This window comes from Bombus huntii, chromosome 10, assembly GCF_024542735.1.
Source record: "Bombus huntii isolate Logan2020A chromosome 10, iyBomHunt1.1, whole genome shotgun sequence".
Lineage (NCBI taxonomy): Eukaryota > Metazoa > Arthropoda > Insecta > Hymenoptera > Apidae > Bombus > Bombus huntii.
Window position 1 is genome coordinate 9,289,630 of NC_066247.1, and position 18,200 is coordinate 9,307,829.

Consider the following 18,200-nt stretch of genomic DNA (forward strand, 5'->3'; position numbering starts at 1 on the left):
TAAAAATTAAGAAATTGTTCAATTTGATTTTGTTACAATGGAAAACCCCTTCTTTGCTATGTCAAGAGATCGTTAACGTTTGATTGACATCTCGACACCTTGTCAAGATATATAAGGAACGCGGAAGTCGCGCGCGAGCTCTTTCGTGCCTGAAATTCCGGACAGTGAACATCCAAGAAGAATTTAAATATAAGGTAAATAAAAAAAATATCAAATAACAACATTGTAACTAGTAGTTTATAACGTCTAAGCCATTAATTTACAATACTTGAGAAATTAATTTATAATATTTAAGCTATTAATTTATAACATTTAAGCCATTAATATATAACATATAAGCAATTAATTTATAACGTCTAAACTATTAATTTATAACATTTGTTGAGATATGTATAATTTTCTGTGTTGGACTGGGTTAAATGTGTAGTAGAGATACTTGTATGTGAACATCAGCGTGTGGATGTATGTGTGTGCGCGGCGTCTCGAAAACAGATGAATGTAAACTGTCCAGTCGGTTAACAGTCGGGTATAGAAGAAAGTGCTGAGACGCGTGCAAGTGTGTATCGATGAATATATAAGAAATCGTCCATGAAATAAATATATTACTATTTTAAAATTAATCCTCAGTATAAATTTAGTGTTCTTATAACATTATTTCGACTTCAAAGATCCACAATTCTCAACAACATTTGTGCTATTAATTTATAACATTTAAGTTATTAATTTACAACATCTAAGTCATTAATTTACAACATTTGAACTGTTATTTTATACATGTAAGTTATTAATTTATAACATTTAGGCTATTAATTTACAACATCTTAGCCATTAATTTACAATATTTCAACTATTATTTTATACATTTAAGCCATTAATTTATAACATTTAAGCCATTAATCTAAAACAATTACATCATTAATTCTTAACAGTTATAACAATAATTTATAACAACATTTTCCCATTAATTCAATGTAATTACGCTCTTAATTTATAACAGTTGTACCCTTAATCGGAAGTAACTCTACATTCATTGATTTTAATCAATGCCATAAATTCGTAGTGAGTGAATTAAAGATTTATTTTGCTTTATTTTATTAACGAAATCTATCAAGTCTTTGAAGTGCTATTTCATTTCCATATAGCATTATATTTTAACTCTGAATACAGTATTCGATTTCCAATTTCACTATTTCGTATAAAATCTGTGGTAACACAGAGTGTCGATGTATGTGTCACGTAAAATAACAAAATAAAAAAGGAATTTGAGGTAAAAAATAAAAAAAGAAAACTTTATTTTTTTTCTAACATCAATACACTTTACAATCTACTTCCGAACTCTAGGCGTGACTTTCTAAGACTGACTCTTATGATTTTACTTTCGATCGGATCCGATTACTTTCTTTTGTCATCCCTCAACATCCCCACCGTCCATGCATTTGCTAGGCGTCCGCGATCGTTGCCACGTGCTCTTTCTTCTAGAACCTTCGGTGGAAGGACCGTTGGGATGTTGATGGTTCATTAGGCACATCAGCGATATACATTGTCGCCGAGTGCTTTATCTCTATCGTCAGTCCGTCGGATTTGAAGTATGCCGGTCGTGACATATGTAACGATATATGGTATAACGTTATAACGTATTACTTTACATGATATAACTTTATAACGTATTACGTTATATGTTATAACGTTATAACGTTATAACGTTATAACGTTATAACGTAATACGTTATATGGTATGAAGGTATAACGTATTATGTTATATGGTATGACGTTATAACTTATTACGTTATATGGGATGACGTTATAACGTATTACGTTATATGGGACGACCTGTTTCTGTCTGGAGATTGATTCCTAATACAACGTGTGTCCCATTATATCAGCATCTCTAAAGTACAATTCTATGTGATTTCTAGGGAGAACAATACAACCGATCCACACCTTCGTCAGGCAAAACGTTTATCCCGTGACCGTGGCTACGTTCGGCGACCAGTTGTCGCCTCGAACCCACTTTCGCTTTCACAAATGTCAAACAATTACAAATGACAATTGCTTAATTACAGTTATGATAAAATCTAGGCTAAAGCATTAGAAGGCTTCCTCAAAATTGCAAAGGGAAGGCTCCGGTTTTCCTTTCATCTCCGACATATATAATAACCTGTTAATAGCAGCGTTCTCTTCAAGTTAACTACCCTTATTATCCCAAAAGAAATAAGGGATTGAACGATTCGTGGCGTCGATTAGTCAATCGTAACGGGAATTTACGACTCCCGTTGGCGCACTTCCTCGAGATCGCGTCTCCCCACGAACGTGCGAATTTACATATTTAACAATATATATATATGGCGGGTTAATGTTGAAATTTTGGGTGTTTGGGCGTTAATTTTAGTTTCTTTACATTTTTTCCCTTTAGAAATACCTGCACTTTATCATTTATGGAAGTTTTGTTAACAGAAACGAAAAATTTAGAAAAGATATGTATAATCAAGGAATCTCAGGATAGCACACTTAGACTGCAGATTTTTCTGTATGCAAAAGTAAGTCAAAGGAAGAGGATGAAGTTTTCTTGTATAAGGCTTTGTTTCTGCTTGAGCTAGCTTACAATGAAATACGTTCAGTGTGACAGAGTATCGACAACTATTTCAAACTTTAGCTTTAAATACAAAAAGTTTACGCGCAAAAATAAGCTGAAGAAAGGAAAAATGTTTTTTTTCTTGTTTGACGTCTTATCCTGTCTGGCGGTATGGAATTATTCTGGAAAAGCCTGTATATGTACAGAGTATATAAACAATACACTTATTTGACCGGACCACCTTAATTCTACAACTCTAGATGATACAGTTTTACAAACGTCTACTCATCGCGAGGACCAACTTGCCAACTTTTCAAAATAAGCTATGAGTCGCAATTGAACCGTTTTCTGGAGAAATGACGTTGAAATTCCATTGGGTCTTACATCGAGATTATTCGCAACAAGTTTATATTTCGCAGTCAGGTAGAAAGTAAGCAATGTGACATTAACGAGAAAACAACAAGTTTTCGTTAGCAGGTGGGATAGCCCGTGATAAACAGAATGGAGCAATCAGTGTGATTTCACATTATTATAGAATTATCTACTGTGTGAAAAAAGACTTTCAAACAAAGATTCTGATTTTATTAGCTTTCTTTTAGAATAATAGAAAATAAAATTTGTAAATAACAATTAATCTCATTATTTTAAATAATATATTTAAACTTGTTGAAATTGCAAATAATTTATTTCTGTCTTTTAACATTTAAACAATTATTTAAATGAAAATTTATTTAATAGTGCCCAGTATTGCGCGCAACACATTTTTGGAACAACGAACAATTCGATAGTCGGTAATAGAGATAGATGGCAAAATAATTGGATTTATTGATAAAATGAGGATTAAATTGATTAGAAAAAGTAAATTGATTAAAATGTATACAAATCCTACATATACAAGAATAATATCTTGCACATCATGGTATCCAAATATACTTTCCCAGTAAAGTTCCATTTGATCCTCGTGCTAAGTAGCATACGGTGCCAGCAAACGTCAATTTTTACAAAATTTTGCATGAATCAATCGATCCAGAGGCTCCGATCCTCCGAAATCACGCTAGTGGACACTTATACGCCCTGACACTTTTTACACATGCTGTACATAAAAATATATGTATCGAAACTGTTGTTATTTCTATACTCAGAGGTAAGATCAGAGTAGTTATTATTTTATTGAATGGATAAATCTATTACACCGTTCTGAGCCAAAAAAAGGCTTTATTGCACACGCTTACAAAAACTAGGGATAAAAACAAAAAAGCATCTTAAGCCTATCGATTAAATCTATCGATTGTAACTAGCATCATCCTCTAGTTACTATTTCTTATCACTAACGCATCTGCATATGGATGGCGAGCACGAACTCACGTTGTCATTTTCAACAGAAACTTTGATACAAAGTACGCAGATTTGTGTATAAATACATTACGGTTGAAAAATTGTTGAATATTTACTACTGTGTATCTGTTATACTTGATCGTTAACACCTGTTTTTTTCGCCTGCCTAACTTACTATCCTCAAAACATTATCAGATTATACATTTTGTTCGGCTGATAAAATGGAATTTCTTGGAATTTAGAGCTCCCTTTACATTCACTTGTTATTGTACGAGTATTTTGCTCGTTCACCAGCCGTTCACTCATTTTATTTTGCAATCGTGACAATTTGATGCTGCTTCTCCACTCTGTATAACGTGTTACCTACAAACACCAATATGTATATAATCTGATGCATTAATTACTATACGATACACCATGAGGACGTTAATACACGCAAAACGAAATAGATAAACAGTATCTGCTAAAATTATAGCTATAATATATAATATAATATATAATATAATATAATATATTTTTGTTACAGGCGACTTCTCCAAAAGTCAAAAGCTTGTCTTGTTATTGGCACGTACCGTAAACACTCGACTAATTGCGTATTTCTTAAAGCTATATTTCCCCTCTTTACAACTTTTTTACGAGATTAGTTTGAAATCAGCCCAATTGATAAACCATTTCAATTTTCAATCTCTATATTCAAAATTTATTATAATCAATTCTATTTTAGTTTTTGCTATCAAAGGAACATAAATTGGAAGTTGAAACAAAAAACATGGGTTCTAATTAAATATTACTATCTGCTTCTATTCTTAATCGTTACGAATTATTTATACATTATTACCAATTATCAATTGTTTATTATACATTGCTCGTTGCATTCACCCTATTACCCTTACACTTCCGTATCATCAACCATATTGCTATCTTCGAATAATTTTCCTCAAACGCAAAATCTCCCACATACCTAACCTTTTAATTTCAAAGCTAATTAATTCAGGGACATCTTCGATCTTTAACAAGCGTGTATCCTACCAATGATTAGCAGCTACTCTTCATTAATTCATTAATTCATTGATTCAATGTGTAACGTTTCGAGTATGTACATCGCATGTCGTATCATTGTATCGGTATTGTATCTGTTGATTCGAAAGATAGCTGGTTACTCAGGTGGCTAAATTGATCTCGCCATAGACGAAACTTATTTGTGTATCCATCTATGTATATATAAAAGATATACACAAGCAAACAGATAAGGCAATCGAGAATCAATGGATTCAATAGCCGGTAAATATTTACAAAAAAAGGAGATACCGCCGATTTTGACATTTTTTAAATATTTTGTTAATGTTATCAGTTTGAGTAAGATTTTATTCGAGGATTGCCGTTCATTAAAAAGTTAATATCAAAAAAGTTCAATGAGTCATTTGCATTTAAGAGAGTGTACTTAGTCAGATTCTTAGTAAACACTTATCCAACAGCCGATCGTTTAGTAATTTTCGATTCGATTATTCGTGTTCGTTTTTTCGTGTTCGATAACGTTTTGCAGAAGAAAATTCGATTCAATGTTTGTAATATGTCGTGTATACAATTTTAATAATTGCATTCGATAATTGCACAAAAATCGGGACTGAAACGTTACAATTATGGAGACTCTATTCCTCAAAATTGACAACGCGAATGAAAGAGAAAGAGAGCCTCGTTAAAGGCTGGCGATAAGTTGAAAGATTCTTATTTGCGATTTTTGATCAATGAAATTTTTGCTAATATGTTTCTTGCATTTTACTGGTTAAAATGACACCAAACACGATAAAATTTGGAACATATTTGTTTACTTAATAATTGATAATTAAATATTATTCATATTATATCATGTTTGATCTTATTTTAGTCGGGGAAATCCTACAAATGCGTTAGTGGAAATTTAATTTTAAAAAGCCTAAAATAAGGCAATTTTCAGTTTTGAATGATTACTCGGATACATTGTCTTAGCGATAACTGATAATATTGTATCATGTTACACTGCTCGATCGCAATGGACCGCCAAACTTCCGCGATACCTCAGGGAAATCTGCCCTTCTCAAAGTGGATACGACGGCTGTGTAACTACGTAGAGGACATTTTCGTGCAATTATCGAATGTTTGTACTAACCGTTTAATTTTTGTTCCAAAATTTTTATTCTTTATATTAGATGAATAATTCAAATATCCCACTGTGAAGTACCTGTGTTATTATTGATTGGTGTTTTATAATTATATTAAACAACGAATACTGAATAACGAAGTATTTTTCGGTTAAGGATTTCTTTCGTTATTCATAATTAATAATTATTGTATATAGCAATTTCGACAAAGTAACGAAGATGTAGAGTCGAATTCGAGTACGATAAGTAGTCACAGAAAATTTATCTTTTCTCCAATTGATTGCGTCTCCTAGTTTAATGGTGTTTTATAAACGGGCCGCTTATCTTGAAAATGGTAAATCCATTTTCCTTTGTTTCGGAATATTGAAACATTACGTTCGATTGGACTATTTTACTACGTTTTATGACCTTGAGTGACCTTAAATGACCGCGATATTTAAATCCGTCTTCAAAAGAGCAACAATGGGACAAATAGGTATTCAAAACTACACGGCTACACTTAAAAAAAAACGAAGCCTATTAAAGTGTTCTTTAAAACTCGTAAACGCGTCCATCTGAGAAAAACTTTTTCCATCGCGTAATAGCCTCCTCGAAACCAAACAACTTTTGTTTCAAACATTTCCCTGCGTCTCAAAAAATTGAAAGAATTATTCAGGTGGTTTGCTGTTGAAGACTCAGCCTGTATATCCCCAAAATTCCATGTAGTTCTGATTGTTAGGCAAACTGATATTGTAATCTAACACGAGTCAACCTCATCAAGGGGCGAGAGGGAGGGGGTGTCAATAGACTAAACACAGAAGTATTCGCCTCTATATGTACCTCTATTCGCTATTTTGAACATGAACAGAAAGATAACAGTACGGAGTGGGTGAGAAAAGCATTAAGAATTTTGATCCAGTATTTTTTAATCTCTTTATTGTGACATGAAAACTACGGAAAAAGTAATTTAAAAAAGCGACCAGATATCAATGACCTACGAAAAAGATAAAATTCATCCGGACAGAAAGAAGGAAGAAAACTATTTAAGGTTTCATCAGAGAAAAAGAATCGAGGAAAAGGCTTGGTTATTGATCTTGTGAAACAGGAACGTCATAAATGCTAGTATAGGTAATCTTGCAGAAATTGTTAAGAATCTTTATCGTAGTTTGGTATGAAAAATATCGAATAATTTGGATTTCGAATCACATACAAAATAAGATGCAGGGGAGAGTCGCACAGTACCTTGTGCTAGAGTTGGTAAAAATGAAAATTTACAAAGTGACTTTATAGCACAAATGGAACTTGATAAAAGTAGGAAAATTAATTTTATGAAATTCAATAATACGAATTGACGAATTGACAATGTGCAAGAATAGTAATGTCGGAATTTGTAGGAAACGAAAAATTGTCGTCCAGTACCGATCAATTATTTAATTATTTGATCTTTTGCTCTAAATGGTTAATAATGTTTTAAAAAGTCCTCTAGATGTCAGTATACATATTCTTATTCAAATTTGATTTTTATGTATATCGTATGGAAAATACTTAATATTTTCTTGATCTGCGCATTCGACGTGTGCCCAGACTTCACATTCGTCGTTTTTGAAACATTGGAAGCTTCAGTGACCTGTCTTTGGGCCATTTTATTTTTGAAGAGTAGCTTCGAAGCCCCATTCATGTTCTCCTCTGACCATTTCTCTCTTTTCTGTTTTGGACTTTCAAACATTTTTCTATGGGAAAAGGTAGAAGAAAAATTAAACGGACACCTTCTAATTTAGTCTCAGTTGCCAAAATATTGAACTTACAGGTAAAAGAAATTCGGTCTATGACTAAATCATCGGTATTGGACGACAAATACGTTGAACAAATACGTTTTAGATTATAATGTATATAATATACAAAGGAAATTATAAAAGTGGGGCAAATAACTGGTAATTACACTTAATAAATTAGATATAGTATACATTAAAAAACATTTTACTTACCTGAAAAACAACATGTCAACTCTAGAAAATAATTTTTAATTTTCGAAATATCAATGTATATGTTTGACATATCAGATCAATATGGCTCCGAAATATGTTACACGGAATTGTTCATTTTCATTTGTTTGTTCCAATAAAAGCGCTAATATCTGGTGAAAAATCCTATGTATTTAGAAATTAACAGAAATGTTAAGTGAGCTGTTATTTTGCCCGCATTGTATTTCTTACATGTAATGCCTGTTACACGTTTTATCTTTAAAATAGCAAACTCATTATTTACTCGAGATTTATTCCTAGCGCACGAATATTTTTCAATAGAGCGATGCAAAGTTTTACTGTATCTCGGATCATCACAAGTTAATCAAAATCTTGAGGATTCGATTTCACCTGCTCAAAGTGACTTTTGCAGGCAAAAGAAATTGTTCCTCGGATACTTTAATATTTTTTACTAAATTTCATCAAAAATAGAATTTTATTTGCTAATAGAAGATAACTATGTTTTGGTACTCCTACAGAACAATATCACGACATTCGCTAAAATTACAAATATTGTACAGTATATTCACTACAAGGCTAATTGAAATAGCTTGTAATCCAACATATAAGAATGCTACTTGCAAAGTATCTTTGCTAGTAACAGTTTAAAGTAGAGAGATATTCCTAAAAAATCATATATTTTATACATATATGTACGTAGTATATACAGTGGATATAACTATCTTTCTGAATTTATAAAATAACAGTATATAATAATAAATAATAATAATAATAAAAAAATAATATAATAATAAATAAAAATAACATAATAATAATAAATTTATAGAATAACAATATTCCAATATTTATATTTTTCCTTGTTGCAATTTTGTAAACCGTCAAAGCGTTTACAACAGAAATTCCCAGAAGGAATTGAATACCAAGTTTTCTGTACCATTCGATTCCTTTTCTAATTGTGGTGGCATAAGAAACCATTTGATCGGAATAATCTATACCACACTTTCCTTCGTTATATTCGACAACAGCTAGCGGTTTTAATGTAGCGAACAAGCGAAACGAAAGATCATTCTTGAGGCCATCACTTGAGCGATTCGCATTACTAAAATATCGATAGGAGCACCTAGCAGAGAACGCTTGGTACTGCTGTACGCGTGGCCTGACGCAGATTTTTTTGAAAACACGCGTGGCAGTCAATGTGTTAATAAACTATTAAACTACATGTCGTGAAGAAGTATCCCCTTTATGAACATTTATTAATAGCTCTAGAGTTGATAATATTAGCTTGAGGAAGTTCTGTATGTACGTATAATTGATAGTACTCGCGTACACCTGTGCGTGTAAAACGTTTCAAGTTAATAAAGAGAACATGATACACGTGGAATAGGTATGAATAAAAATTACAAGAAGCCGGAGAATATTCTAAAACGTATGCCATGATAAAATATAAATTGTAAAGAGTTATAGATCATGTTATTATATATTAAAATTATGCTTAACAAGCAGATATTAGCGTAAATATGACGCTGCGTTAATTAAATCCAACAATATTGAGAAAAGAACAAATTGAACAATACCTAGAAATAATTTAGAAAAACACTGTTAGATCAATTTCAAATTGGGTTTTCTTTACTCGATGTCAAACTTAACTCTTATTCGTCTTTTGCATAAACTCTTTTCGTGATATGAAACTTTAGAGTTGACATGCTGCTGATATTAATTGCACACGCAGAATAAGATTTTCCAAATTGAACCGAAACGATTTAGACAGAAAAATGTAATACTTTCAATACTCATAACAATTATTTATGCATTCCGCATATAAACCTACCGAATATTTATTACTTACTTTTAGCTCAAAAATATTTCATATACTACTACCAAGCAAATATTAGATTGAAGAGGAAATCATACATGAAAGATGTCACTTTTTTTAATAAAAAGTTCGTTCTCATCAAAGTTTCTGGCAATTTATTACATACCTGTGTACAAAGTGGATTACTTTGTAACACAACTGGAAAGTAACTTTCTTTAGTAATGATTTACGTAATAAATTACGCAAAAAGTAAAAAGAAGATTATATTTTAAATCATATTCTAAGAATAACTGTATTTTAAACGTGATTTCAAAAGAATTTTGAATTTAAAGATTCGTCAAAAGTACATACGTACTTACTACTTCGACACGATCTAGGCTAATTATGTGTACTAATGTTTATACATCTTGATAGTAGCTGTATTCAAAGAGCGCGTCGAATCTTTTTATAGTATTTGCCTTTTTATGTATTAAAAGTATTGTAGTAACTGATGGTTTCTTAGAGTAAGGACAAGCGATGATGGTAGAGTTCAAAGTTTAGTGTATTTTAATAAGTGATATTCAATAACAAAAGGACCGACTACAATATCGTCGCACGCCGACTCACACTCCGTATCCGCTCAACTCGCACTCTGCTTCTCGACTGACTCTCTGGCCGTTGTAGCACTCTATTGTCTTTTGCTAGGCCCACCGCACACGTGTTCTGCAGACACTCGTAGCCAGGGTCACGTAGGTCTTTTCGGCAAGGCTATTTACTTGAAGGACCCGGTAATGCATTGATGGAGCCGACAGCGCCTCGGCTCTCGCGACATTGTCTGTAGTTAGCTCGACGTTTCTTGGGCCCTTCTCCCCGATACTACAGTATCATTAGAGATATTCTTCTTATTATCGCAAATATGTATTGTTCTGCTAATTGCATCGACAAGTGAACGGATTTTAAGCTTCCTATTCTTTTACATTTTCAATATTTCCAGAGTTATTTGTTTTCAGTAGAAAAAATATTAATTCCTGCCACTTTTGAGAGGAATTGTTTAGAAGTGTATCCTGTTTATCTCGAATCGCTCAAATATATCGGGGAAAAAATGAATGACACAAAAATCGAATGACATCGAAAAGGATATACTATTATATTCGTGTGTATTTACCTTGCGTGTATTGTCTTAACATGAAATCTCTTGCGTGTTAAAATATTTCAATGGATATCTCCATTTTTTGTTACATAATCACGCAGCTGACGTTCAGACATCTCTAAAATACTAGAAACTTGCGTCTTTCGCACCATCCGCTATCGTAATAGAAACTTTCAAATTCGACAGAGCAATACAAAGCACGTGTCACGTAAAATAACAAAATAAAAAAGGAATTTGAGGTAAAAAAATGAAAAAAGAAAACTTTATTTTTTTTCTAACATCAATACACTTTACAATCTACTTCCGAACTCTAGGCGTGACTTTCTAAGACTGACTCTTATGATTTTACTTTCGATCGGATCCGATTACTTTCTTTTGTCATCCCTCAACATCCCCACCGTCCATGCATTTGCTAGGCGTCCGCGATCGTTGCCACGTGCTCTTTCTTCTAGAACCTTCGGTGGAAGGACCGTTGGGATGTTGATGGTTCATTAGGCACATCAGCGATATACATTGTCGCCGAGTGCCGCCACATCTTTATCTCTATCGTCAGTCCGTCGGATTTGAAGTATGCCGGTCGTGACACACGCGAAAAGTGACTGACCAAAAAAGAACTGAATGTTTTGACGACATTAAGAAACTGCAGCCTTGTATTTCAGCAATATCATACCAGCAATAACAAATTTTGAGAAATATCTTTATGTTCTATTCCTGTGGCGTACTTTGGATAACGCTAATCCCGGCGACACACTAAATTTTGAAATCCATACGACTGATTCTACAGAAGCGGGGATTCTCCAGCAGCGATTTCGCTTGCACAGTTGTTCATTTAATTTGTGAATTGTAAGAAACCTCAAGTATGTCAGAGGACATAGTGATATTGCTACAAAAGCGACTAGACAAATAGAGAGCTACATGTGATTTTATCGTATTTTTTTAACCCTTTCGCTTCGGCAATCCAGTCCGCCGAAGTACTGTCACTGAACGGAAACGCGCGCCAGAAATACGCACAGTGTGCGTGGCTACTGTATATACATTTTCCTAAGTCTTAAATAATAATAATTCTTGTAAGAACCGTATACGAAATGTCGTTTCACTGTCAATGGATTTAGTAGATTTTTTAGCATGAAACAATATACGATTTTGATGTTGTTTCAACAAGGAGTAACTTAAAGAAGTGATTAATCCAATATGTCAATAAAATCAGGGGAAAATGTTCTGTCGATAACGAAAAAATATATTAATGACCACAGATAGCATTTGTATATGCATCATGTTTGTCAAATTTTGTCTTCAAAACACAACTTTTTAATATTCCTATTTTATCTACTTTTGCTAAAATACATTAAACACATTTCAATACTAAACTAAAGATCTTTAAACTTAAAAATGACTTTTGCTTATTTCCATGTCACAAACAATTGGCTTTAATAATTATCGATCAATACTCTCTTATTCGTAAGCACATCAGCATATTCGATCCATGCAAATTCACGTAAAATGTTACTACTTCCTGCCTTTCGTTACATGTATCTTAATAAATTGTATCTTATTAAATCTTAATAAATATGAGTCTTAATAAAAAGAAGTTACTTTTTACGTAGACCAAACCTAGTTCTATTATTAAGCGCGTAAGCAGATAAGATGAAGATCAAATAGAGGCAAAGCTAAAAAATAACGACTATATATTTTCATGTTTCAGCGTTGAAAACTTATGTGGGTGAAACGCTAGAATTGACTGGAGTTCTTCGACAAGAAATGGGCACTTGTCTTTGCATAGACAGCAACAATGTGCCTCCGACAGTCAGCAAACGTTACTCTGTACAAGTTCACTGTATGTATTATTAAGCGCTTATCATAGAGCTATTATACAAATATATTTGCAATTATCATTCTTATATATTATACAAGGTGAATCAGAACAGGTGGAAAATATGGCAGAGGTTGATTCTGAATACTGAAATAAGAAGAAAATTTTATATAACATAATATGCCTAATATGACCATACGTTCCGCTTATAGCTTATTTTGCGATGCTAAACATTACACAGATGAACGATTTCTTGGAAAATAGATAAATCGTGCTGGCCTTATTTCCGGACCAATACGCTCTTCGGATCCGAATCCGTTCGATTATTAAATACGGGGACGTTTAAAATCTCTTACTTATAAAACGTTAGTTGACGTGACGATCAAAATTTTCGACAAATTCGTGTAAGCTGTTCGAACAAGATGGACGATCTATGACGCGACGCATTCGCGTTTCCGTAGAAACTGGAACTGGTCGATTCGAGTAATTTCTCTAAAGATAGGTAAGAAAGTACTGTGACACAAAGCAAGCGTCTACTCGAAAACGTTTATACGAAATTTTCTTCTTATTTTAATGCGCTGAATCAGCCCCTGCTTGCCTGGAAGCCGTACTTTCCACATGTCTCGAACTCTATCATACCGATCCACTAGGTAAACAAAATAAAAACCTGCCAAGCACTGTGGCGGCACGGGCCACGGAACTTTTCAACGGCTCCGGATGCAAAGCGCGACGCCGCTTTGTTATTTGTTAGTTGTTACCAGTTGTCTGTTAAGTGTAATTGTTAATTGTTAATTGTTAATTGTTAACTCTGATTGTTGATTAGTTCTAAATAAACTATTGTTCGTTAAAAACACCAAGAGTAGTTTCTTACGCACCTATCACCATACAACCTCAGCACGAACGCCGTATAGATTGTTTTCACCTGTTCGATTCGTGCTAGATTTGACTAAAATACTCATGCGAAGTTATTGAAAATATAAAATCCGAATTAACATCCAGTTTTCAACAACCTGTCTAAAGATACCGCTCACAAACAAGCTATCATTTCTTGAAACAAATATATAAGATTTATTTACGTTATCAATTTTGTCGTGTGTCGAAATACAGCCCACTCAAAACATTCTATGGACCAAACGAAAAAATTGTTGACATTGATTGTCAACAAGTCCTACAAACTAGGATCTTTCATATTTCTTTCGCTTTTGATAATTAGACACAACCTCCCGCTAGCCGATGAGTCATTCTGCTATATTTGGCTTATCCTTTGTTATTATACAAATTACTGCCATTGTTCACGGCTGATCTACTAATTCGTTTGGTGACTAGACACTACGTTAGATATTTTAATCAAATAAACTCATAATTGTATCGATAAAATACTTCCTATCAGTACAATATATGATCTAAAATTTAAACATCCTGCTTCAGGGCGACATATCCAGTGAATTAACGGCGCCTGAACAATCCCTTAAAACGGGTAAATCTATAACTTTATTATCTAATTTCAACATAATATCCACAAACTGATCAACATAATTTCACTATGCCCAAAAAGAATCGCCTTGCAAATGATATCGATATTTACGACATTTCTTTGCTATATTAATATAGTATTATTTGTTATAGATCCAGACCACCGACCTCGACCAGGGTTATCAAAATTCGCATTCGTCATGGCCAATAACCAATATAATATTAACTACGATAGAAACTGTCATTGTTAATTTAACACTAGCTATCGCTGCTATAATACGAATAGCCTGTATACATATTAAATAAACTGTAATAAATAACTTATTATTTTTAAATACACCCTGTCTTATTTATCTACACCTTCCTTTGTCTTACGTCCACCTTGACCTATGCATTGTCACGTAAAATTCGTGATAAAAAAGGATTTTTGCAATCCACTAGCGATAAAAAGTTCGCGTACGAGGTAAATAGCGGGCAAAAGAACGGTATAAAGCATAGAGTGTAGAGTATAGTAGCATCGCAGAAAAAGAAAAATCAACAGCTTGGTCGGTCATTGAGCAGCAACAGATCGAGCAACGATACAAATGATCATGGAAGTGCGTTTCTGCTTCCCGGTCTGTTCGAACTATGACGATTTGTCTTTCTGATCTTTCCGACTCGACCGTTGCACCGTTCACTCGACCATCGACCATAAATTGTTTCGAATTTTCTAGAGAACGGACACTTGAAACTACGTGCTTGCGGTACATTCGATACCCAGGACAGAGAGATCGTTTGTGAGCCTGTTTTCGTCCTGCGAGACGAGCAAATTATTAGAAATTTCCTGATGCAATTGTACGCGGTTTTATGCAACTTTGATTATACACGTGAACGATATTTGGCACAGAGGAGTAACATTTTCGGGATAACATTTGCGCACTAATAGGTTCCCACGTAGCTAAAATAAAGCAAAAGTTGCGCGAAATTAACGGATGACAATTGAGAAATTTCTTGGATGATCTACGTTTATTACGAAATGGTTGGATGCGAGAATCGATATCTGGTAGCATCTAAGTTGTCCGAGAGAGTTTTACGATAAAGGAACAGATCTCTGCCGATACTCTCTATCCGACTATCGTAGCAGATTTGCGTACTTTTGCAAGGTTCTCCAAATTAATACAAATTTCTAACTACCGTAACATCGAGATATTATACATCGTAAGGCAAAGTTAAGGAGAGTGGCGATGACCTCGGAAACGCGAAAAATATCTCAGAAGATAGAATTTTGATGGCGCGAAGGACAAATGTTCGTGATGGTTTTCCAATTTGTGAAATTAGACGTTTGCTCGCTTTGAGACAAAGTAAACCGCGTTTCTCACAGGTGTTCGGCAGATGGCGATGATGAGATATAGTGCAACAAAGTGAAATTTTGCGCGCGTAAATCTAACAGGATTATAATGTAACAGAAGCACAACAAAGAGGAAACTTGTGATGAAAAAGGAAGAATATATTACCAACGAAACTCTTTTGCTCCATTTTCTTTCGTAGAATTATATTTCACTTGCGAGTATTATAGCAGGTCTGCCTTTGATACAAAAATCATAAAAGGTTTACGTATGTGCACGTATATTTACGCTGTATGAACGACACTCGAGTATTACACGCATGCATTATCGACAAATAGATCCACGTTCGAGATAAGAGTTCCTCTTTGATACTTTCTTATGGTATAAATAACGAGAAATTATCAGGAAGTATGTTACAGTGAAACTGCTCGTACTTCGTTACTTTTACTCGCATGTATGACACCTACAACGATATTCTTTGTTGAATCAATAAATAAAAGCGCTCCCCAGCGTACGTACAAGACTAGATCTTGAAATATAAGAATCGACGTAACAATAAGACTAAAAAAGTTCGAAATGCAAATAATTCGCCGAAACGGCAAAAAGAGAATACCTGACACAAAAATAACGATACGGTAAATCAGCGTCCCGTTTTAATTTTCATCGATCAGTCGTCCAGCAAGCGAGATGTGTCAAGCAGCAACGGCGACAAGGTAACAGAGACGAAATATTATCGAGTTAACGCACGCGAAGTGGTCGCAGGAATGGCTGACAGGTGCGAGAGTGTAATGCACTTACGTCACGCGAATTTCAGACGAAACAACTGGTGGTGTAACGAAAATTTAGCGTCGCAACCGAATGTGCTAAATATAAAATGGATGGCTGTTGACCGAAAGAAAAATGCTCGACGATACGGTGCCGCCGTTTGTTCTCTTACAAGATTGAACGTCCACGGTCGACCCATTTACCAGACCCTCCTCGTTACACGAAGAGACGAAATCACCAGTGCTATTTAATCGTGCGAATTATATCACGCGTATCTCGCGAATTATTACACGACAGTGATAATAAGGCAAATCTAATAAAATTTACTTCTCATTAAAAAGTCGTACCAAAACAATTATTTATTAATTGGTTTATTTATTAATTCTTAAGAAGATACATATAAATAAGAAAAAATGGTAAAATTTGATTAGTATAATAAAAGTAATATATGCCTATGATCATTCTAAAATATAAAAAGTGAAATAGTCTTACGTTCATTGGTATATGTTAAGAACACATACATCTTTTAACGATAGTTGCAATGTAACATCATTTTTATATTACACGCAAGGTATGGCAAGTATTCCTGCTCTAAGGCACAATTTGAAATCAACAACATTCAGTTTAACAAATTATAACTTCTATTCGTTTTCCATCATGGAATAACGCGGTGATGTCTTCCATATTGCACTGGACGTGCGTTGTAATCTACTCCTATCTATATTTTCAAACATTTCAGTTAAATCTGGTGTGCACATTCTTCTATCAAAGAATTTATAGACTGCTTTCTTCGGAATTTATCGTTGCATTGCAAGTTCATTTTCGCGTATGTACGCTAAAATTGATAAAAATTCGAGTACTCCATGCATTATAATGTTTATTAACTCATTAAGTAAAACAACACTTACATTGCGCCTAATGTGGAATTGTACGCCTTGGTCTGGCTTCATCGTCCGATGTGTCGTCGTCAGGTTTACTGTGCAAAACAGAAGTGGACCTTGCTGTTTGGAGCTATATTTTGGATAAAATATCGAATGAATAATAGCTTGTGTTTTTATAACAGAAGAATACTTTGATACTGTTTGTAATGTTACCTGCGATGTCATCATCTGAGTCTCCTTCTTTTGTTTCGCTAATAAGATTTTTTTTGCTTTTTCGACAGATCTTCGTGCCAGTTTTTGAACAATGGCTTTTTCTGAAATTTTTTCTTTTTCAAAGGCCTCGATTCTCCTTCTTACGGGCACATTTTTCTTCATTTCATTTTGAATGTCCTGTTTCGTCATGTTTCTATTAGACATTTCCCTTTCACGGGATGGCTCATCTTCTGCGAATAATTCTTCGAACTCGGTGAGTCCAATCGCTTGATTCAGCTGCTGAACCTCCTCCTGCAGAGTTATTGGCGACCGTGATGTAAATTTAGGTTCATTATTTTTTCCTATACTACTAGCCAAGTTTTTATTAATTACTACAGTTTCGTTTGATTTTATTGGTGATAAAGGTTCTACAATTGCGGTAGCGTCCATCATCTTCTACGTATAAGTAGAATTGATGTCCATCGTGGAATTCATAAGAGGAGTAAATTTCTCAAGTGCATCCTCGCACACTGAAGGATCTTCAATATCATTTCTTGCTGATGGAATTACTGTATCATCAATAATATTAGAATATTTACCCTTCGTGTTTTCACTCCGTGAAAAAGTTCTCTTTATATTGTTGTCTATCTATCTCTTGTTGTCATTGAAGACTTTAATGGTTCAATCCTTTCTGGCTGTATTGCATCTTCTTTTGAAATTGTTTCGCTTAAAACATTCTTTTTTGTTTTACTATGTTTTGTAGGACCTTTTGTGTTTTTTTCATCTGAACTACTTCTAGCACTTTC

The 18,200-nt window shown here is 33.9% G+C and overlaps 1 protein-coding gene and 1 long non-coding RNA gene across 3 annotated transcripts; one reads left to right on the plus strand and one right to left on the minus strand.

Moving 5' to 3' along the window:
• The first annotated feature begins 57 nt into the window (after positions 1-57).
• Positions 58-13,489, plus strand: LOC126870204 (uncharacterized). Its single transcript, XR_007691231.1, has 3 exons — positions 58-194; positions 12,651-12,782; positions 13,409-13,489. It is a non-coding gene; the product is annotated as an uncharacterized LOC126870204 (long non-coding RNA).
• A 3,349-nt stretch (positions 13,490-16,838) lies between these two features.
• Positions 16,839-17,923, minus strand: LOC126870176 (uncharacterized). 2 transcript variants are annotated; one of them, XM_050627666.1, is made up of 3 exons: positions 17,416-17,923; positions 17,230-17,332; positions 16,839-17,156 (listed from the first exon to the last, which is right to left on the minus strand). In XM_050627666.1, exons 1-2 carry the CDS (start codon positions 17,845-17,847, stop codon positions 17,237-17,239), a joined length of 528 nt encoding a protein of 175 aa, XP_050483623.1. In that variant the 5' UTR covers positions 17,848-17,923; the 3' UTR covers positions 16,839-17,156; positions 17,230-17,236. The 2 variants fall into 2 exon arrangements, with proteins under 2 accessions (XP_050483623.1, XP_050483622.1); XM_050627665.1 differs by having other exon boundaries at positions 17,230-17,923.
• Between the last annotated feature and the right edge of the window lie 277 nt (positions 17,924-18,200).

What these genes read in the sequence shown, in the direction of transcription:
- LOC126870176 (XM_050627665.1), bottom strand. Translation starts at nt 17,847, where the DNA reads ATGATGGACGCTACCGCAATTGTAGAACCTTTATCACCAATAAAATCA. An exon ending in AATTCCACATTAGGCGCAAT is followed by an intron (nt 17,157 to 17,229) that starts GTAAGTGTTGTT and finishes TATCAATTTTAG; the next exon opens with CGTACATACGCGAAAATGAA.